This window comes from Polypterus senegalus, chromosome 4 (assembly GCF_016835505.1).
Source record: "Polypterus senegalus isolate Bchr_013 chromosome 4, ASM1683550v1, whole genome shotgun sequence".
NCBI classification, from domain to species: domain Eukaryota; kingdom Metazoa; phylum Chordata; class Cladistia; order Polypteriformes; family Polypteridae; genus Polypterus; species Polypterus senegalus.
The window spans coordinates 101,284,235-101,307,353 of NC_053157.1; the positions used below are offsets into that span (position 1 = coordinate 101,284,235).

The window sequence follows — 23,119 nt, forward strand, 5'->3', positions numbered from 1 at the left end:
TCAGGGACAAGTGTGAGTGTTGAGTGCTCCCACACACTCTTTTTATTTATTTTGCAGAGGTCATGCTAGTGATTTGGTCTCTGGATGTCCTCCTCTATAGTGCACTGAACCCCCTCATGGAACTGGATTCTGCGACCAATAGGTCTCAGCAGAGGAAGGAGTTACGCAGGTCATACACGGGATGGACGAGCATCCTGGCCAGGAAGCAGGAAGATCTGGGCCCCGTGGGAACATAAATTCATCCCGGCCAAGAGATGGAAGGAGGTTCCACCTGACCTAAGCAGCCATAATGGATGGATGGACAATCCAACCAGAATGAGTGGCTCTTTGCCCAGGCAGGAAGCCCCAAATAAATGGATAGGTGTCCTGACCGGACATGGATTTCATACCTTCCCTGGCCACAACAGAAGTAGAGGACAGGAAAGGAATGTCTCAGAGAGATATTTAATCCCCCTCTAGGCTCTACATGGCAGCAGCCCTCCATATCGGCGCCCATTCTGGAACCAGCAGGGAATGCCAGGAGTTGTAGTCCAGCAGCAAAGCCCTTCTGGGGTCTGTGGGTGCCCATAATGGAGTAATGCAGGGAGTTGCGTTTCCTAATTCATGGGACTTCTGTGTGACCCTGAAGTACTTCCATCGGGTAGTGGCATTGACGCTGGAAGTACTCCAGGGTCCTCAGTAAAAGGGACTATACTCCCTTATCCAAATGACCAGAACTGGGAGGACTTGGAGCAACACTCAACTGGATGAGTGATGTGTGGTAGTAAAGGGAATTGTGAAGAGAGAGAGAGAGAAATTACTTGTACTTGTGCTTGTGTGCAATCTTGTTGGGGGATTTGGAGCTTGCAGACACCTGGATCCATCATATATAGCACCCTCCACAATTATTGGTACCCCTGGTTAAGATGTATTAGGCTTCTAATAAATTCCTTTTTTTCTCCAAAATATTGGCTCACAATACAAAAAAGAAAAAAATCCAACCTTTAATTGAAGTACATTTATTCATTGGAAAAAAAATCCCACATTAACACTAGAATTACCAGAGCCTACGAAAAAACTTGTAGATCCATCCCACCTTAAATCGCTTTTTAAATCCCTTCACACTTCTACGCCAGCGTCCTTTGTCCTCTAAATGTGCTGATAAAGAGAAACTACAAGCAGCCGGCTATTCCCTCCCCCCACCAATTTAGAACGCACAAAGCACAAACTTCTCCCAGCTCATGCCTTGATTGATTATCTGGGAGTGAAGTGGAGATTTAGAGTGGAAATAACAGATATTTGGAACACAAGCATTTCATGTCTGTTCCGTTTCTACAGTAATCTGTAAACACATTGTTAAAACAGAAACGTTTTTTATATTCTAGTAGTAGATGACAAAATGTCCATATATCAAAGAAACACTTCCACAAAAAGTACAAACAAATATAAACACAACAAATGTGCTGTTATTCAAAAATATAACTGCAGGAAAAAAAGCCGCCTTAACATGCGACATTGACACACAATTGTTATGACCGCCTCTGTGTCACAATAGAATCAACTGCTGACTGGGAATCAAAAGGTCGCGAGTTCAATCCTGCACCTCTCCGTTTTGAGAAGTAAACTGCTCTTATTCTTACTATTTTAGAATTAAAACATACATTTGATTTCAGTCTGTAACAGCCGGTTTAATTTATGATACTTGTAAAGGTTAGCTTTTTTTATTGTTTTTTATTTGTCAGTTTTATTATCTCGGCCGTGTTCACAAGCCCAAACACACCCCAACCCTGCATCTGACACTGCTGTTTTCACATAGATGCGCTATAACAGAGGTAAACTCGGCTCCCTTCTACATCGGAGCAAGAATGCACATACCATTGCTTGCATACTAAAGTGTCAGCAGGCACTTTTAGTGGCATTACACACATTTTTGAGCTTGCCCTCTGCACACTACTTGTGACTTTAGGCTTTAGGAAGTAAGTAAATAAATAAAGATAAATCGCGTCATAAAATTATTTCTTCAAAACGTCACATATATTTTTCTCTTTCTTTTTTTAAAATGTGCGTTGATCACCGCCAGCATGTTGTTGCACACAGCATCTGGCCACCTGCATGTTCTTGCGCGCACTGAATAAGCACCTGATCTGACTCTAAGTAATAGCGCCAGCATAAATTCAAACCCAATCTGACACTATTCATTTTCAAATAATATTGCATTAGTGCGATGATGTTTTCACATATATTGTCTCTTTCTTTCAGGTGTGTAATTGAAACCACAGCATAGAGAGAAGTGTGTACAACGCTTCTTACAGAAAAAGGCAATGAAAAAAGAAAAGATGATGCAACATCAACAAGCTTCAGTTCTAAAACCTCAGCTTCCCGCAGGGAAGAAAGTACAGTGTAGTGTCAGGTGCTCATTTAGTGTAATAGGAACCATAGCACAGAGAGGTGTGTACACTGCAACAAGTACACATGTTGTAAATGTAGGAAGGGCGGACGCGATTTACCTTTATTTATTTGCTTGCTTCCTAAAGCCTAAAGTCACAAGTAGTGTGCAGAGGGCATGCTCAAAAAATACGTGTAATGCCACGAAAAGTGCCTGCTGACACTTTAGTACGCAAGCAATGGTAAGAGAATGCAGTTAGACTTTTTTTTGGGGCACATATACCGTCCAGATCTAAACAATAGCATGTAGAGTCACTTGCGTTCTACATCGGAGCATTGCTTTCGAATGTTATTTACTTATTTACCTATATTTATTTACTCACTTCCTACAGCGTAAAGGCACAAGTAAAATGCAAAGCTTCCCATATACATATACAAAGTTCAGCAATGGCAAAAGTATGATGTGCATTCTTGCTCCGACGTAGAAGTTTACCTGAGTTTACCTCTGTTATAGCGCGTCTTTGTGAAAACAGCAGCGTCAGATGCGAGGGTGGGGTGTGTTTGGGCTCGTGAACACGGCTGAGATAATAAAACTGACTAATAAAAAAAAAAAAAAAAGCTAATCTTTACAAGTATCATAAATTACACCGGCTGTTACAGACTGAAATAAAATGTATGTTTTTATTCTAAAATAGTAAGAATAAAAGCAGTTTACTTATCAAAATGGAGTGGTGCAGGATCAAACTCATGACCTTTAGATTTCCAGTCAGCAGTTGATTCTATTGTGCCACGGAGGCAGTCATAATTAACATGTGTCAATGTCGCATGTTAAGGTGTTTTTTTTTTTCCTGCAGTTCTATTTTTGAATAAAAGCGCAATTGTTGTGTTTATATTTGTACCTTTTGTGAAAGTTTTTCTTTGATATTTGGACTTCGGGCTTCATACATTATATATTTTATGCCTACATTTTGTCATCTACTACTAGAATATAAAAAATGTTTCTGTTTTAACAATGTGTTTACACAGATTACTGTAGAAACGGAACAGACATGAAATGCCTGTGTTCCAAATAACAATCTGTTATTTCCACTCTAAGACTCTACTTCACTCCCAGATAATCAATCAAGTCATGAGCTGGAAGAAGTTCGTGCACGTTCTGCAGCTGTGGGGAGATGGAACAGCCGGCTACATGCTGCTTGTCTTTATCAGCACATTTAGGTGACAAAAGACGCTGGCGGAGAATTGTGAACGGATTTAGAAAGCGATTTAAGGTGGGACGGATCTACGAGTTTTTTCGTAGGCTCTGGTAATTCTAGTGTTAAGAAATGCATTTTTTTACATGAAGTCATGTGTGCCACAATTATTGGCACTCCTACTGTTAATATTTCATACATCCCCCTTTTGCCAACAAGACAGCACTTAACCTTCTCCTATAACATTTCACAAGGTTGGAGAATACAGAGACAAAGATTTTTGACCATTCCTCTTTGCACAATCTTTCCTGGGTCCTCTCCTCTTCAGCTCACCCCACAGGTTTTGAATAGGGTTGAGGTCTAGGGACTGAGATGTCCATGGGAGGAGCTTGATTTTGTGTTTTCTGGGCCATTTTTGTGTAGATTTTGCCAAATGTTTAGGGTCATGATCCTGCTGGAAGACCCAATGACACCCATCTTCATCTTTTTGTTAGAGGCCACCAGATTTTGATTTAAAATGCCCTGGCATTTCAAGGAATTCATGATATCATGCACCCAACAAGGTTCCCATGGCCTTTGGAAGAGAAACGGCCCCACAGCATCACAGATCCTCCACCATATTTTTCAGTGGGCATGAGGTGCTTTTCAGCATACTCATTCTTGAATTTACACCTGACCCACTTAGAATGTTCGTTGCCAAAAGCTCAATTTTAGTCTCATCTGACCAAAGCACACAATCACAGTTGAAGCCCCAGTACCACATAGCAAACACCAGATGTTTATGTTTGTGATTGTAGGTGAGAAGAGGTTTTTCCTTACATGTCTCCCAAACAGCTTGTTGGCATGGATATAGCATCTTATGGTTGGCATGGAGACTTTATGACCCCAAGATACCACTCTTTGGTGCAGTTCTCTAACAGTGTGCTTTGGAGAATTTTTTACTTCTCTTACCATTCTCCTCACTGTGCGTGGTGGCAAAATAAACAGGTCCTCATCCAGCCTTGTTTTTCACTGTTCCAGTTGTTTTACACTTATTTGTTATTCCTCTCACTGTAGATACAGGCAGGTTTAGATGAGTAGCTATTTTCTTGTAGCCATTACCTGACTTATGAAAGTCAACACACATCTGCCTTACTTGAACAGCATGTTCTCTTGTCTTTCCCATGTTGAAGAGTGGTTAAGAGCAATAGGATGCTGTGTCTCATCATATTTATACTCCAGGGACAAATGAAGTCATTAATTATCAATTAAAAGTTCCAATTTACTCTGATCAACTTTAAAAGCTAAACAAGAAATTGCAAAAAATGCTTCAATTACATTTATTTTACAGGAATTGTTAGGGGTGCCAATAATTGTGGCACACATGATTTCATGTTAAAAATGTATTTCTTAATGTGGGATTCTTTCCCAATGAATAAATATACTTCAAGTAAAGGTTGGATTTTTCTTTTGTGTTTTGAGCCTATATTTTTTGGAAAAAAAAAGAATTAGAAGCCTAAGAACACATCTTAACTAGGAGTGCCAATAATTGTGGAGGGCGCTATATATATCTATATATATTGTGGAGCCGACCCGGACACAGACAGGCGGACATGTTGTTTTTTCACCACCACACTTTTTATTTACAATATTTACAATAATTAATGGTCACTAAGACCCAGTCCAAAAGTGCACAAACCCCAACACTCACAGTCCTGGCCACAAATGCCTTCTTCTCGGGCCGCCTCCACTCTCCTTTCTTGCCTCGTCCTTCTTCCACCCGACTCCAGCCCTGAATGAAGGGAGACGGCCCCTTTTATTCTCTCCCGGATGAGCTCCAGGTGGTTCCCGCATTCCCTTGGCCACGCCCAAGCATGGCGGAAGTGCCGGCTGTCCTCCCAGCAGCTCTCCGGGTATCCTTCTAATTCTTCCCCCCAGCACTTCCTGGTGTGGCGGAAATGCTGAGGCAACAGGTCCCCAAGGCATTGGGGCACCTCCTGGCGGTGACCACGAGCCCCTGCAGGGTGGGGCTTCCATGCCCTCAACTCGTGGCCCCCAAAGCAACCAGGAAGGCGGCCTCCACGTGATCTAGGGTGGGCGCAGACCCACATCCGGTCCCTCACGGTGTCCCGGCAGGGTTGTTGCCCCTGGCATCCCTGACAGTGCCCCACAGCCAGCGAAGACCATTCGGGAAGAGCGACATGTCCCGCGAGGGCAGAATATCCCCAAAGCAGGTTCAACTCCAGGGACACCAAGGTCCGGCCCTGTTCTCCAAACAGGGATAGGGGCGGAGACGCAGCCTGAGCACCTCCACTCGGTGCTCTCCTGTGCCTCGCACAGGTTGCGCTCCCCCCTTTTACCGGCACCCCGAGGCCCCCTCGTTCGGCACCCCCTCCGTGGCCTCCGCGCCCCTTTGTTCGGAGCCACTCGCCCCCTTGCAGCCTCCTCCAGCCATGGTGGCACCCGCATGCCAGCAGAGAGATCCCTCAACAGACGGTCCGACATCTGAGGGCCGGTCCCCAACGAAGGGGGTACTACTGCTTCTCCAGGGTCCGTCCCTGCAATAGAGAGAAACACAGGGGCAGAACCGCTACCTGGGCACCCTTCCTCTGCCACGCACTGGCAGCGTTCCCCCCTCCAATCTGCACCCTGGCACTTGCCTGCTCAGCACCCTCTCCGCGGATTCCATGTCCCTCTTGATGTTGAAAGCGCCGGAACCATCTGCACTCTTTTCCTCTCAGCCGGCCTCAGGGAGGCCGCAGAGGGCGGCCAGCACCCGGACGCGTGCACCCAGCACCACGTCCCAACATATCGGAGGAACGGGCACTCAGCCTCCAATTCATCCTGTCACTCTGGGACGCCCTGATGGTCTGAGACTCCTTATTGGAAAGAAAGAGCCTCTTTCCCGTCTGCATCCCTACAGAGCGGCGTGAGACCGCTGCCGACTCAGGGCAGAGGGCGCTAGGACTCAGGGCACATAGCAGCTCGTGTCCAGTCAGCGTCCTCACGGACTCCCCCCTCTCCGTGAGCACAGCCCACTGCGCCGCACCTACTGTCGGAGGGCTGCTTACTTGAAACTGATCTTTGGAATCACAACTGTGTTCAGCAGACCCTCCCTCATGCTGTGCGGGGCGGCAAGACCTACCTTTCCCGCCGTGCACCTCCGGCTGGAGAATCCAGTGCCATGCCGTCGGATCGCCAACCGTAGCTCCTCTATGGACGCGACTGCCTTCCTCTCCAGTACCTGCATCTCTGTCCGGAGGGCACATAGCACCTGGAATAAACGCTGCCTCCAGCTCCGAAAGAGCAGCCAGCAAAGACAGAAAGTTAACCAACGTGGAGCCTACCTGTCTGTCAGCCTCCGACACCGGCAACTTCCTGTGGGCCGCCTCCTCTGGCCCAATCGGGTCTCCCTCCTGCACGTGATGTACATTTCTTGGTCCTGCCTCTATGCAATCATTGGCGGGCACACAAATCACACCATCCGATCGCGTGCCTGTCAGGGGGAGGGACTTCTGGTCCGCGGCCATCTTGCCTCCCCTTCTGTGGCGGCGACATTCTTGCCGGCAGCCTTGCTGTTGCCAGTGCCTCTTGAGCTGCAGCGTTTCTGCCTCCGCAGGCCTCGCGGCTGCCGCCGTGCTATCGGAGCCCTGCAGACCGGCATGTGCTCGCTACTGACGCGGATCCAGGAAGTCCCTGCCTGTAAAAGAAAAAACACGCCCGGTCCCCACGGGCTGGCTGCCGATACGCAGGGAACTCACCTCCCCGGACTCATCCAACCAAGGAAACGTCCTCGGCGTGGCCTCTCTTGACGCCATGCCGTCCCGGGCGCCTCCGGCCACGGCGCGCGTGGTGGAGACCGCTGCCCCCTTGTCATGCACGCTGCCCACCCGCATCAGGAAAAAACGGCCTTCTCGTGGACCCCTGGCGGTCCGTGGGGTTCCTTTACCCTGCGGGGCTGTGTGCACGCAGCACCCGCGGCACGTGGCTGGGGTCCCCTGCTGCGCCGGGCCGTCCACAGCAAGATTTTTTTTTTTCAGGTCCCCGACTTGAAACAGCCGGAGCATCCTGTCGGCTACGCCAGATATGGAGCCGACCCGGACACAGACAGGCGGACATGTTGTTTTTACACCACCACTCATTTTATTTATAATATTTACAATAATTAATGGTCACTAAGACCCAGTCCAAAAGTGCACAAACCCCAACACTCACAGTCCTGGCCACAATTCCCTTCTTCTCAGGTCGCCTCCACTCTCGTCTCTTGCCTCGTCCTTCTTCCACTTGACTCCAGCCCTGAATGAAGGGAGACGGCCCCTTTTATTCTCTCCCGGATGAGCCCCAGGTGGTTCCTGGCATTCCCTCGGCCATGCTTCAGCCACGCCCCAGCATGGCGGAAGTGTCGGCTGTCCTCCCGGCAGCTCTCCGGGTATCCTTCTAATTCTTCCCCCCAGCACTTCCTGGTGTGGCGGAAGTGCTGAGGCAACAGGTCCCCAAGGCATTGGGGCGCCTCCTGGCGGTGACCACGAGCCCCTGCAGGGTGGGGCTTCCATGCCCTCAACTCGTGGCCCCCAAAGCAACCAGGAAGGCGGCCCCCACGTGATCCAGGTTGGGCGCAGACCCACATCCGGTCCCTCACGGCATCCCGGCCGGGTCGTTGCCCATATATATATATATATATATATATATATATATATATATATATATATATATATATAATGTGTGTGTGTGTGTGTGTGTGTGTGTGTGTAATATATTTTTGACACTGGGGGGTGTTCCAGCTCCCTCAAAACCAACACAACAGACACAGGGCACAAGTTAAAAGCATACAAGAACCTTTTTTATTGTGTGGAAAACTCTTCATAAACCGTTTCCCACAATGGCTCTTCCTTCATTTTTTCTGGTCTTTGCCTCCTCCACTCCTCTCAACAAGCTTCATCCTCTACCTAACCACTCTTGTTCCTCACTGTGAGTATTATATTGACCAACTTGGAAACCTCATACCATGTGGCTCCTCCATTTTCACAGCACCCCCTGGCAGCACCCATGTTACCCAACAAGGGGCGAAATTATAGAATTCCAATTCCTAGGGTGACCTGTGGGAATCCGAGACACCGCTGCAATCCAGGGCAGCTGCCATCTAGCATTCTGGGGGAGGCAGTGCCCTAAAGAAGCTGTTTTCCCCCATCCTTCCATTTCTTGGGAGTACTAGCTGGGTTGGGCTGCCAGTCGTCCCTTACAATATAAAGTATATCTTGGCACAGATAAATAGTTTTACAATACCAAGTTTCTAAAGATGATGTCTGATGTTGTGTGGAGCATAGATGTTGTTGCTACTCTATGTTCAAGTGGAGGGTTCTCCTTGCATTCAAGTGCATTTTCCTCTTTGAAATAATAACTGCTTCTCAGTCTTCACCAGCCCACTTGCATAGTTTGGCTTGGTAGACTGGATCTCACCTTTCTTGTCCACAAAAAGATGAGATTATCAACTTTCAGCTCTCAAGGGAAAGAGCAACTAGTCGGCAGATTACGTTCAGAGAGCAGGTTTCTAAATATGCAAGAGGTTATTTTGCAGAGTGTGAGAGGGCCCTTTAGAGTTCCCCAGAGAGAGTGCCCTCAGAAGTCTCATTAGAGGCCTCTTTTAAGGACAGTGCAGCTAATTTTGAAGGAATATATAATAATCTCTCATGATTGGATTGAAGTCACTTCCAGTCACAAAATCAGTGCCTTCTCATTGGCGGATTATTTTGTCCATCATCATTCACTGAATTATAGCTCTTTGTTCTTGGGTGTCTCTTTCATGCCTTCTAACCTGGAAAAGTCTCTGCAAATCTTCAAAGATGTCAGTTCAACTCTGATTTGTATATTGTTATCAGATGAAGTACATGCTGGTCCTGATATGAAAAGTTTAGCCATTTAATTTTTAATGTAAGGGTGGGTTTGGTGCAGCTGGATGTTTATATCCCTGTTAAATCTGTTGTCTTAACAGGCTTGGTGTACTACTAAAGACTAGTAGAATTGGTGTATTAGTAAAGACACATTCAAATCAAACACAATTAAGTAGATTTTAATAAAGTTTTGAATATATAAAGTATCTATCTATCTATCTATCTATCTATCTATCTATCTATCTATCTATGTATCTATCTATCTATCTATCTATCTATCTATCTATCTATCTATCTATCTATTCAGCTCTATCTAATGTAATGTGTATGTATGGCAATGAGTCAGGCCATTGACAATCTGTCAAAATCCTACACAAAATCCTACTGAGTTTAAGGGCCGGTTTATACTTCATGCTCAGAACACTTACATGCATGCATCATGGCTTCCACACATTTCAGGCATTCAAAGATGTGTTCTATGAGTACGTCCTCAGAAATTAATGTGACATGCGTGCGAGTTGCAGTACCAGCAAAAACGTTGGGGGGTGCAGTGTGATCAAGTTGGACCGTGACGTCAGAGTCTCTATTTACTATCAACATGTGACATCAAGCCGCTTTGGAGATCATACAGAATCAATGTGCATGCTTCGATGTGGTGAAGCAAAATGCATTCGTAATGCTTTTATATTCAAGCGTCGCATATTTCCCAACGTAATGACACAATAAATTTTAATAGCCTTACATGCCATCTTTTCTTCTCAACTTTTTTTTTGTTTTGTTTTTGCACCTTTGCAACAGCATCAGAATGTATGACAGCATATTTGAGCCACAGCTCAAATTATTAAATTAGAAATTTTGGCTTTAATCTCGAAATTTCCACTTTACTCTGGTAGTTTATTTTATCATTAAAGTAGACCATCATAAATGTCGTCTTAAAGCCGAGCCACTTGTTAGTTGCAACATGCTTCTGGGGCTTCCTCCTGAACTGACAGCAGTGGCAAGCAGCAATCGCCTGACAAAGCACATACAATTTATAATATTCCAGCCCTCTGCAGATTTAGAATCCTTAGATTTATACTTATCACTTTCATGATGAAATACTTTAAATTATGTACTGCATATTACATTTTATAGATAATTTGTTCTCTTAAACAATGAAAACTGTTAATAATTACACATGTGGGGACAGCACGTTGGCGGAGCGGGGATGATGCTGCCACACAGAGAGTGACGTCCTTGATGTTCCCTGACTGGAGTTTGCATGTTTTGGTGTTGCTAAAATGATGCTAGTGTGTGTGTGTGTGTGTGTGTGATTGTGTTTACCTTGAGATGAGCTGATGCCTTGTCCAGGGATTGTTTCTGCCTTGCACCCGATGCTTGCTGGAATCCCTGTATTGATGTATGTAAACATTAAATATCCATGTTTTTCTGAGATATTTTGGCAAGGTGTCCTCGGAATTTAATAGATGTTTCATGCAATTCACAACACAGTGAAGCCAAACATTTTCTCAAAGTGATGGTATCTCGCATTGCCACCTGGTGGAATCTTCTAAATTTACATAAAGTACTTTGCAAGTATAAACAGTACACTGCTTGTGTAGCAGTAGCATCCACTGGAGCACACATTGCATCGTGTGAAGTTTAAATCTGGCTTAACAAACAAGTATAACATTTGGTCAATGTGTCAATTTAAAGATCAGTGTGTGTATATTGAAAGCCTCCATCTATACTATATGATTATAATTTATTGTTAGGTCAGATAAAAGCCTGCCAAATTCAGTCTACAAATGTACTACAGTTGTGCTGGAATCTGTTTTATGTTTTATTTAATGTGGGTGTTTCAGAAAATGTAAATTTACTTACATTTTTAGAAGAAGTTTGCAGTTTATCACACAATTTTACCAAACTCACCTTCTTGACTACTACCTCCTGATTTTTGAAGGAAAGTGTAACTGTTTAGTGATGCTTCATCTAAGGGAATAATGTCAGATTTACTAAGCCATGTTTCAGTAAGAAGACACAAATCAGATCTTGTACTTAATTTATTTTCAGGATAGAGAATGCTTAATAAGCAGCATTTTAAACTATGAAGATGTTTTAGAATGAATGTTTTTTGTTGTAGTTTGAATTGTTATTTATATAGATACCAGGAAAAGAATCAATTGAACCTATAGTCATTTAAAATTTAGTGATTTGAAAAACAGTTGAATTAATCTGTTACTATTAAATGATAGGAAATTAATACCTAAATTATTTGTGTTCCAGCTAAACGTAATCTTCCTTGGGATTGCTCTATATAAAATGTTTCATCATACAGCAATACTAAAACCGGATTCTGGCTGTCTAGACAATATAAAGTAAGTGATGTATTTTTTTATTTTTTACTTCTTGTTTTTTAAATATAGATTTTGTAAATGTATTATTCCCATGTAAACGTAAAATTGATTAAATATTTAATTGAAAGCAGGTTTCATAACATAATTAGATTTTTAGATTTTATGACCATAATAAAACATTAATGCTACCTTAAGTTTTAGATTCCATTCAAATATTATACTGTATAATGTGTATAGAAGAGCCACCTCTTCTATATATAGAAAAGTTTGAACACACCTGATTGAATATATGATTAGATGTTTAGATCTAAAGGTTTACACTTGAAATTTGTTTTGAAGACAAATACTGTGCAAATCGTGAACTTGGTGCATATGTATGAATTCCTTTTGAAACACTAATTTTATATTTAAAAAGTACTGTGATCAAATCCTCCCAAAAAATCTAGTTTTCATTTAGAACAAAACTTCTATTTACTGTTGAACTACAGTCATTGTTTCATCTTTATTAAAATGTGTGCCTCTTAAAAAATAAGTCTGGGAATTATTTCCTTATTTGAGCCAATTGGTTGTATTTTGGGAAAGTAGTATGGGTATAAATAGCCCTGTTTGATTGAAGGGCATTATTTCTGATTGCACTAGTTCAAAATGTGGAAAGAGGAGTTCAACTTAGCAAAGAGAAAAGTCAGTCCATTATTAGTTTACAAAATTGCAGGTCAGTCAGTCTAGAAGATTTCATGAACTTTAAAAGTTTCTTCAAGTGCAGTATCAAAAAATATCATGTGCTATGATGAAACCACCTGTTTTTAGGAGCCCCACAGGAGAGTAAAGACCAAGAGTAACTTCTGCTGCAGAAGATACATTTATTAGAGTCATCACCCACAGAAATCACAAGTTAACTCAACCTCTAGTCTAGATAAATGGTTCACAGAGATCAAGAAGCAGGCACATCTCAACATCAACTGATCAGAAGAGACTGCATGAATCAGGCATTAATGGTAGAATTATTTCAAAAAAGCAGCTACTGAAGGAGGCGAATACGAAAAAGAGATTTCACTGGGTGAAGAACGATAGACAGTGTACATCATATGAGTGGAAATCTGTCTTTAGTTCAGTGTGACATTTTGTTCAACCTGCCATGTCCTCATGAGACACAGGGAAGACGAATTGATGATGTCTGCATGTGTGGTCTCACCATTAGAGAATGTGAAGGTGTGATGGCATGGAGATCGAAGATCAATTTAGAATTTGTATACATAACCAGCATAGCTACCACAGCATTCTGCAGCACCATACCATGCCAAGTTTACACTTAGTTTATCTAAAAGGAGTGTTGTAGCAGGTAATGTGGTATCTACAGTTACCCAACCTACACTTAGTAGGTTTGGGATATGTTAAGGAAAAGCAGTCAGCAAGTGTTTAGCATATGTGGAACTCCTACAAGACTCTTTGGAAACATCTCAGGTTGCTAACTCTTGAAGCCACATGACAGAATGTAAAGATGTCAAAGGCAAAGAGTGTCTACTTTGAAGCTTCAAAAAATAGCCACAGCATAATAATCCCTACTATGAATAGGTGATTTCATAATTTGGACTGGTACTGTATGTACAGTATGTGTGTGTGTGTATTGTATATATTCCATCATACACACACATACCTGAGGAAATGTGTATTTTGCTTGTACTGTTTGTCATTAAAAATTATTATAAAGTTCTTACACAAGGTCTCCAGAGACCTAGAGTTTCCAAAAATTAAACAACAGTAACTACTCCAGGAGATGATGGAATATTGTTGTCAAATAGTTAGCAGAGGTAGGAGTGAAAAGGTCAATAAAACAAAAATCCAATACACAAATAAATCCTGTGGTTAAAAAAAAATATATAATATATTTATACATTGTATAAGAAGGAATGATAACTACAAAATACAGTGTATGCGCACAAGTAGATTTTGCATGAACCAAAACTTAAAATTACACACTTCTTTCTGGTTTTGGAGCAGAACACAGCACTCATTTGTGGTGTCTTTCTCTTGTGATATTTTCAGTTCTTCCCAGAAATAAGAGGCAAATATGGCCCCAGTGGTTTTCACTACATTCCCAGCCCTTTCCTTATAGAAAAATGTGACACACTATGACAATACATTTACTTGAACAGAGATGAAAGTTTATTATTCTGGGAAAAGCATCCATCACCTCTGTGTAAAATATGTGGTTTATGCTTTTATTATCATTAATATAACATTTCTGTATTCATAGGAAAAAATGTAGATATAAACAGTTACAGTTGGATAAGGCATACAAGTGTACTGCTACTGATAATACAACCACAATAAGAGTTAGAAAGATCAGAAAATTAAGCCAATAGATCAGAGTCAAAGCAAGAAAAAAGTCAGTAAAGAAAATCAGTTAACCAAGGAGACAAAGCCAAGATGCAAGATACAAAAGAACAATTAATAATAATAATAATAATAATACATTTTATTTATAGGCGCCTTTCAAATACTCAAGGACACCGTACATTATACACAGCAACCGACAAACAATACAGTACAATGTTTACATAGAGAAGGCATGATTAAAAAGATGAGTTTTAACTGAAGACTTAAACAGAGAAAGTGAATTAATACTTCTAATCTCAGGAGGCAGTGCATTCCAAAGTCGGGGGGCAGAACGACTAAAAGCTCTGTTCCCCATTGTAGAAAGACGAGCAGAAGGAACAGTCAATTTAATTGAGGATGATGATCTAAGAGTATGGGAAGGGGTGACAATGTGGAGAAGGTCAGACAGATATGGAGGGGCTAAATCATGAATAGCTTTAAAGGTTAGCAGAAGGATTTTAAACTCAATGCGGAACTTGATAGGGAGCCAGTGAAGATAATGCAGAACAGAAGTGATGTGGTGAGTGGAAGGAGATCGCGTAATAATACGGGCAGCTGAGTTCTGGACTAGTTGAAGTTTGTGAAGAGTTTTTTGAGGGAGACCAAAAAGAAGAGAGTTACAATAGTCCAAGCAAGAGGTGACAAGGCTATGAACAAGAACTGCAGCAGAGTGTGGGGTGAGAGAGGAACGGAGACGGTTGATATTGCGTAGGTGGAAGTAAGCAGATCGTGTAATAGTATTGATGTGTGAAAGAAAGAGAGATTATTATCCAAGGTGACACCAAGACTTTTGGCCTGAGAGGATGGAGATAGCGTACAGTTATCAATTATAAAGGGGAAGTTGTGGAATTTGGATAATGTGGATTTTGTACCAATGAGAAGGATCTCTGTTTTATCAGTGTTGAGTTTAAGAAAATTAAATGTAAACCAGTTTTTGATTTCGGCCAAACAGTCAGTAAGGGCGGTAGGTGGGAGGGTAATTGTAGGTGAAGTTGAAAAGTAAAGCTGGGTGTCATCTGCATAACAGTGAAAATGAATATTATATTTCCTGAAGATATTGCCCAGAGGAAGGAGATAGATAGTGAACAGAAGGGGGCCCAGGACAGAGCCTTGAGGCACGCCTGTAGTAACAGATACAGAGTGAGATGAAAATGATTTGAGCTGTATGAATTGAGAGCGGCCAGAAAGGTAGGATACGAACCAATTATAGACATTATGGGTGACACCAATGGAAGATAGTCTATTGAGAAGAATGGAATGAGAAATGGAGTCAAAAGCCGCACTCAAATCAAGTAAAATGAGAATAGAGATTAAGCCGCAGTCTGCTGCCATTAGAAGATCATTAGTTATTTTGATTAATGCAGTATCAGTACTATGGAGGGGGCGGAAACCAGACTGGAATTGTTCATACAGGTTGTTCAGAGATAAGTGAGAGTGGAGCTGTTTGGCTACCACTTTTTCTAGAATTTTGGATAAGAAAGGTAGGTTAGAGATCGGACGCAAGTTGTTAAAATTAGCAGGATCGGCGCCGATTTTTTTTAAGATTGGGGTTATTATAGCAGTTTTGAGTGAAGTAGGAACACTTCCAGTTGAAAGAGAAGAATGGATAATAACAGATATAATATGGAGTAAAGATGGAAGACAGGCTTTAACAAGTGATGTAGGTAAGGGGTCAAGCAGACAGGTGGATGATTTAGAATGAAGAATTATATCTGATATTTCTAAGGTGGAGGGAAATTGAAAGAAAGAAAAAGGGTGAGTAGATGGGAAGAATTCAGAATGAATAGTGTCAGTGGATTGCAAAGCAAGGTAGTGGTGGATACTCTCAAAAGGCATAAGAGTAAAAATGTGATGGCCACAAATCAGGGGGTTGTGTGACACGTTTGAGGAGTGAAAACAATGATTTAGTATTACCTTCATTCATGCTGATTATATTAGAATAGTAGGCAGATTTAGTTTGATTAATACAATCCCTGTAATGTGCAAGATGGTGGAAATACATATCTTTGTGAACCACGAGCCCAGTTTTTTTATAGAGTCGCTATAATTGCCGGCCTTTCGCTTTCATAAGACGAAGTTCCGGCGTAAACCAGGGGGCAGAAAGGGAAAATGAAACAGACTTTGTTTTAAAAGGGGCAAGAGAATCCAGAATATGATGAAGGCTCGTGTTATAATACAAAATCAACTCATCAGCAGTAGCCAATTTAGGAATTGCAATATGTGAGTCAATACTGGATTGAACAGAGTCCAAATTGATGTTCTTGATATTGCGAAAAGTTATTGTGCGGGGTAGCTTCGGAATAGATATAGAGAGTGGAAGATTAAAAGAAAGGAGAGAGTGATCAGAAAAAGGCAATTCATCAGTTGTAAGATCAAGAGAGGAGACACCCGAGCAACAAATTAAGTCCAAAATGTGTCCTTTTGAATGAGTGGGGACCTTGGTGAATTGTTGGAACCCAAAGTTCTCCAAGCAGGACATAAAGTCTCTAGTGAGAGGGTTATTTACATTACAATTCTAAAGGAAATTAGAAAACTAGGAAAGATTAGCACTGAAGAAAGTACCCCCATATATTCAATAACTTTGTCCTCAAAATCGGATGATGCCGAGTTGTTGCTGTTACAATAACATCGTAATAAACTGCACATGAGGACCATGTGACCATCACACTGTGTCTTTGCCAAGTAAAAGTACAAGATGGCAGTGCAAATGACAACTAATTCAAAAGAAAAAAGTAAAAATTACAAAACATACTTGAAAGAATTGTTAAATAGTTTATTGGTGTAAAAATCATGGCATAATCCTCCCACTGTGGCACATACTCCAGATGTGCCCATTTGTCTTAGTAGGATGTTGTAGGTGGAACTGATGAAGTCAAAAGGCATGACTATCTCAGCTTGGGACCCATGTTTTGTCTTCAGTACTATATCCATGTCATTGCACTTAATAGTGGATCAAAGAAACATGGAATCTGAAGTCCAAAATACTTTGTAGCTCAAATTCCTGAGTACCATCCATTTGAGTAATGCCTCGGGTAATGGAGTAAAGGTGGGGTTGAATGTCCTATGGGTCAATGTACAGTATCTAGGGCATAATTTACAAGACTATTAAATGAATATTATGTGTAGGGAGCCATACCTTTTGCCCGACTATATATTCCGAAGAGTTGGTTTTCAGTCTGCAAATCATTTAGCAGAGTACCCTGTTTTTTGTAAACTTTCTCTGTCAAATTTTCTGTAGCCTCACAGAATACGTAATCAAATTAGGCACAGAACATGAACTTAGTGGTATTTCCAATACAGAAAGGTCAGTTTTAATTTATTTCAGAAGTAAATGTGGGTTCTTCTTTTTTTGTGGAAGGGTACAAACAAATTAGTCCATGTCTGTACCTCCTTAGTAATTCCTGTTACTACCTGCAGTTTATCAAATTTTTTAGTTAATCTTTACCATTTCTAATGCTTTTCATCTCCTCCTTGACTGTTCATTTGCCACTAAAGTATAGAAAAGGGTTTCTTTGGGGCAGCTTTCATTTTTTTATGTAATTTTTCTCTCCAGCTGTCTGTTAGTCTTCCTAATGCTGTTTTTAATCATTGCTTTTATGCTCTCATATGCCTTAGAGTTAACACTAGAGTTACTAATCTTAATAATAATTTACTCTCTATATATAAAATCCTTAACCTAAAAGTGCAACGATTTTGTGCAACTATTTTATGTGACATTTTTATGTCATGTTTTTGTCATGCTTTAAATCGGGCTTATTTTAAAACCTACATATATTTGTTTGGTATCATTCTTTTCAGAAATTATCAAACTTTAATGTGATGTTGTGAGATTTTGAGATTCTTATTCTGTTAAATTACAAACTAAAAAATATCAATAATTCACATTCCGCGAGATGAAACTTTCTGCCAAGAGATTTAACCACGCCCGGGGCCAGAAATAAAAGATAAAAAATAGGACAGCTGCTGTACAGGCTTTCAAATGTTTGAAGTGCTACGCGAGATGCAGATCACGCAGCACAACAACTATCCAGCAGCTGATCAAGCAAAGAGGAGGTAAAAAAAAATATTTGTTTCCCATTGTATCACCATTTAAGAGGGGTTTTGGAGGAGTGACCACATCTCACAACGCAAGCGCCAGAAACGAAAAGTGGCATGCTTGTAGCACTGGGCGATGGGGTTGCCGAGTGAAGCGAGCAGGGGAAAAACCCCCTAATAATAATAATTCTAATAATAATGCATTTTATTTATATAGTACTTTCCCATGCTCAAGGCACTTCACAGAGTCTCAGAAAGAACAGCAGGGTGTATGCAAAATTAAATACAAATATTTTCTGCATAGAACACTAGAACAGATAAATACAGGATATACAAATTATTAAATAGAATACTGTAGTACTAGGGTGTTGAACCATGTTAGCCATTATGAATGTGAATAATAGAATACAGTGTAAAATACTGAATACAATACTAAAAAAAAAACCTAACAAATAACATAATTTGTAATATAACATACACACAGAGGGGCAGAATAAAGTATTACATGTTGGAAGTAAAAATGTCAGGTTTGAATACACTGTGGGAGGACTGAAAATTGAAAGAACACCTTATGAACAGGATTTAGGAGTCATAGACTTGTCACTATCAACTTTTAGGCAGTGTTCATAAACCATTAAGAAGGCTAATGAAATGTTAGGCTGTACTCTACACATCCTGCTATATAAGCCCAAGAAGGTTATGCTCAAGCTTATAACACACTGGTTAGATCTCACCTGGAGTATTGTGTGCAGTTTTGGCTCCAGCTACAAAAAGGTCATAACAGTGCTGGAAAAAGTCTAGAGAACAGTAGCTAGGCTCATTCCAGGGCTACATGAGAAAATTTAAAAGAAAGATAAAAAGAACGGAGCCTTTTCAACTTAATCAAAAGAAGATTAATACGGTAAGAGAAATGATTGAAGTGTTTAAACTTATGAAGGGAATTAGTACAGTGGGTTGAGACTGTTTCTTTAAAATGTGTTAATGAAGAACACAGGAACAAAGTCGGAAACTTGTTAATTTTAAATTTTACACAAACATTAGGAGGTTTTTCTTTACAAAGAAAACCATAGACACGTGGAATAAGTTACCAAGTAGTGTGATAGACTGTAGTGCTTTCAAAACTAGACTTGATGTTATTTAAGAATTAAATGTATAAGACTGGGAAGCTTTCTTGGGCTGAATGGCTTGTACTCATCTAGGGCTAGGAATTTCTCAAAAAAAAAAAACCAACAAAACCGGGATTTTATTGAGAAATAGTACTACAGTGGAATCCCCCGTAGGATTGTATGTAAATACAATTAATCCGTTCCAGACCATACGAACTGTATGTAAATATATGTAAAGATTAAGCACAAATACTGTATAGTTAATTACGCCATAGAATGCACAGTGTAATAGTAAACTAAAGTAAAAACATTGAATAACACTGACACAAAACACCCAGGCTCCCTGCTCAGCTCTGCGGCTCTCTCTCTCTCTGTAGCACACCCCCAATTTGTCAGTGGCATGCGCTCGCTCCCGCTCTGTCTTTCTCTGTAGCACACACAGACCCCCGTCAGCAGCACGCGCTTGCTTTCTCTCTCTGTAGCGCACACACCCCCTCCCCCCTCTGTCAGCAGCACACCCTCGCTCCCTCACACTCTCTCTCTGTAGCACACACTCCCCCCACTGTCAGCCCCCACTTTGTCAGCGGCATGCGCTCGCTCCCGCTCGCTCTTTCTCTGTAGCACACACACACACCCTGTCAGCAGCACGCCCTCTCTCTCACTCTGAGCTTGCTCACTCACTCTCTCTCTCTCTGAACAGAAGGGAACATTTGAACAAATCCGAACTTTAATTTAAAAAACCAATCACAAGCAACCAAAAAACATTGCAGGAGTTCATGCTAATAGCCTTACAGCCCGATCGCTGTAAACACTTTTTTTAAAATGAGTTTTAAGCACAGCGGAAAAAAAAGGAACATTTGAAAAAAGAGAAAAGTAACATGGCAACTAATCACGCTGTGAACAACTCCATCTGTAAACACTTTAATGAGTTTTAAGCACAGGGAAAAAAGCGAACATTTGAAAAAAGAGAAAAGTCACATTGCAACAATTCACGCTACGAACTGAAAAATTAACTTTTGAAAAATCTGTAATACAAAAACCACCAAGAAAACTAACCTTGCATGAGTCGAGTTCTGGCATGAAGTGTTTTTCTTCAGGTGTTTTCTCTCTTGTGATTTCTTGGGTTTCTGGTGTTTTTAGCTGTTTAGCTGGTGGGAGCGAAAGCCTCATGCAGCCATTCCAAAAAAGTCTTTGTGACCCAACCCTTCGTGTTTGCCCTCCACATTACTGGCAGTCTGGCTTTGTTTACATTGTGCTGCTTGAAAGCACGAGGGTTCTCAAATTGGTAAATGAGTAAACTGGTAAACAGTTTTTCCACCTCTTCTAATTTCTTTCTTTACTTCGATTTCAATTTTCTTCAAAACTTTCTTCTCACCACTCTTTACTTGCTTAGAAGCCATAGTTAACTGCAAAAGCACACGACATACTGTAGAGCACAAAGAGAGTGCACGTCTGACTGAGATCAATGAACAAGGAGCGGCTTTGCTTAAATAAAAAAGCCAGGCAGGCATGTGGCTTGCTCGCTTTCTCTCTCTCTCTTTCTCTCTCAGCCTGCCTGTGCCAGGGGTGGAGCTGGAGGGATGTGCACGTACTTCTCAGAGAGAAGGCAGGCAGTACGTGCAGCAATCTCCCCCTCCCCCTCCCCAGCAGGCACGTGGCTCGCTTGCTCTCTCTCTCTCTCTCTCAGCTTGCAGGCAGGCAAGGGAAACTGGCTTGTTCATATACTGAGTGTGTGGTTGTGAACCGAGGCAAAAGTTTGGCGAACTTTTTGGTCGTGAACCGAGACGTTTGTGAACTGAGGTTCCACTGTACCATGGAAGTGATTGCTGCACTCAAGCATGACTGCAAGTAGACACCACCCTGGAAGGTATAATACATGAGAAAAACTTAGTAAAAACCTCATGTAAAAAGGTCTCCCTGGGGTAATGATACAGTTCTGAATGTTGAAAAGAAAAACCACAGAGGCTCGATTCATTGCCACTTTTATCCCAAAACTGAGATTAATTCAGAAACAAATTAGTTTAAGCTTTGAAATTTACAGTAATTTACTGATCAAATGAGGTGTAATAATTTAACTTTTACTGTCATGCATTTAAGAGTTGATGAAAGAATAACAAGATGAACTGCTTTAAAAATAGTGTCTTAAACAGACACGATAAATGAAGGCTTTGTGTTGATTCTCTGATTATCACTTCTCTAGATGTCCATCAGTTTCTAACCAGTGTATGCAGTTTAGGGTCATACTGGAATGCAACTTACATGCATCCCCTGCTATAAGACTATGGGATGTGGGAGGACTGCCAATGCTATCAGATGCAGCAAAAAAGTATTGACGCAATTGTCACACAAAGTGGCTGCCAAACTTGTTTGTACCAGTAATGACATAAGCAACTCCATATGTTAATACCAAAATATATTGAGTGCTTCAATGGACAAGGCAAATCTCCCTATTATCCATCCATCCATCCTCTTCCTCTTATACGAGGTCGGGTCACGGGAGCAGCAGCGTTCCCAGGCCAGCCGAGGGACTTAGTCCCTCCATCGTGTCCTGGGTCTTCCCCGGGGCCTCCTCCCAGTTAGACGTGCCTGGAACACCTCACCAGGGAGACGTCCAGGAGGCATCCTGATCAGATGCCCGAACCACCTCATCTGAATCCTCTCGATGTGGTGGAGCAGCGGCTCTACTCTGAGCCCCTCCCGGATGACTGAGCTTCCCACCCCATCTTTAAGGGAAAGCCCAGACACCCTGCAGAGGAAACTCATTTCGGCCGCTTGTATTCGTGATCTTGTTCTTTTGGTCACTACCCATAGCTCATGACCATAGGTGAGGGTAGGAACATAGATACACTGGTAAATTGAGAGATTTGCCTTACAGCTCAGCTCCTTTTTCACCACGACAGACTGATGCAGAGCACGCATCACTGCGGATGCCGTACCGATCCGCCTGTTGATCTCATGCTCCATTCTTCCCTCACTCGTGAACAAGACCCCGAGATACTTGAACTCCTCCACTTGGGACAAGATCTCGCTCCCAACCCTAAGAGGGCACTCCACCATTTTCTGTTTGAGGACCATGGTCTCGGATTTGGAGGTGCTGATTCCCATCCCAGCCACTTCACACTCAGCTGCGAACCGATCCAGAGAGAGCTGAAGATCACGGACTTATGAAGCAAACAGGACAACATCATCTGCAAAAAGCAGTGACCCAATCCTGAGTCCATCAAACCGGACCCCCTCTACACCCTGACTGAGCCTAGAAATTCTGTCCATAAAAGTTATGAACAGAATCGGTGACAAAGGGCAGCCTTGGCGGAGTCCAATTCTCACTGGAAATGGGTTCGACTTACTGGTGGAGTCCAATTCTCACTGGAAATGGGTTTGACTTACTGCCGGCAATGCAGACCAAGCTCTGACACCTATCATACAGGGACCGAATAGCCCTTATCAGAGGGTCCGGTACCCCATACTCTTGGAGTACCCCCCACAGGATTCTCTGAGGGACACGGTTGAATGCCTTTTCCAAGTTCACAAAACACATGTAGACTGGTTGGGCAAACTCCCATGCAACCTCCAGGACCCTGCTAAGGGTGTAGAGCTGGTCCACTGTTCCACGACCAGGACGAAAACCACACTGCTCCTCCTGAATCTGAGGTTCAACTATCTGATGGACCCTCTTCTCCAGGACCCCTGAATAGAATTTTCCAGGGAGGCTGAAGAGTGTGATCCCTGTATAGTTGGAACACCCCCTTTGATTCCCCTCCTTAAAGACCACCCCAGTCTGCCAATCCAGAGGCACTGTCCCTGATGTCCATGCGATGTTATAGAGGTGTGTCAACCAAGAC

The 23,119-nt window shown here is 42.1% G+C and overlaps 1 protein-coding gene across 15 annotated transcripts in view; it reads left to right on the forward strand.

The window, feature by feature from the left end:
• Positions 1-23,119, forward strand: part of adgrl3.1 (adhesion G protein-coupled receptor L3.1) — a 1,314,450-nt gene that overhangs the window by 973,187 nt on the left and 318,144 nt on the right. For all 15 annotated transcript variants that reach the window (XM_039751107.1, XM_039751111.1, XM_039751112.1 and 12 more), the window contains one exon: positions 11,690-11,781. In XM_039751107.1, coding sequence (XP_039607041.1) covers positions 11,690-11,781 — 92 coding nt within the window. The remainder of the gene's footprint in view (positions 1-11,689; positions 11,782-23,119) is intronic.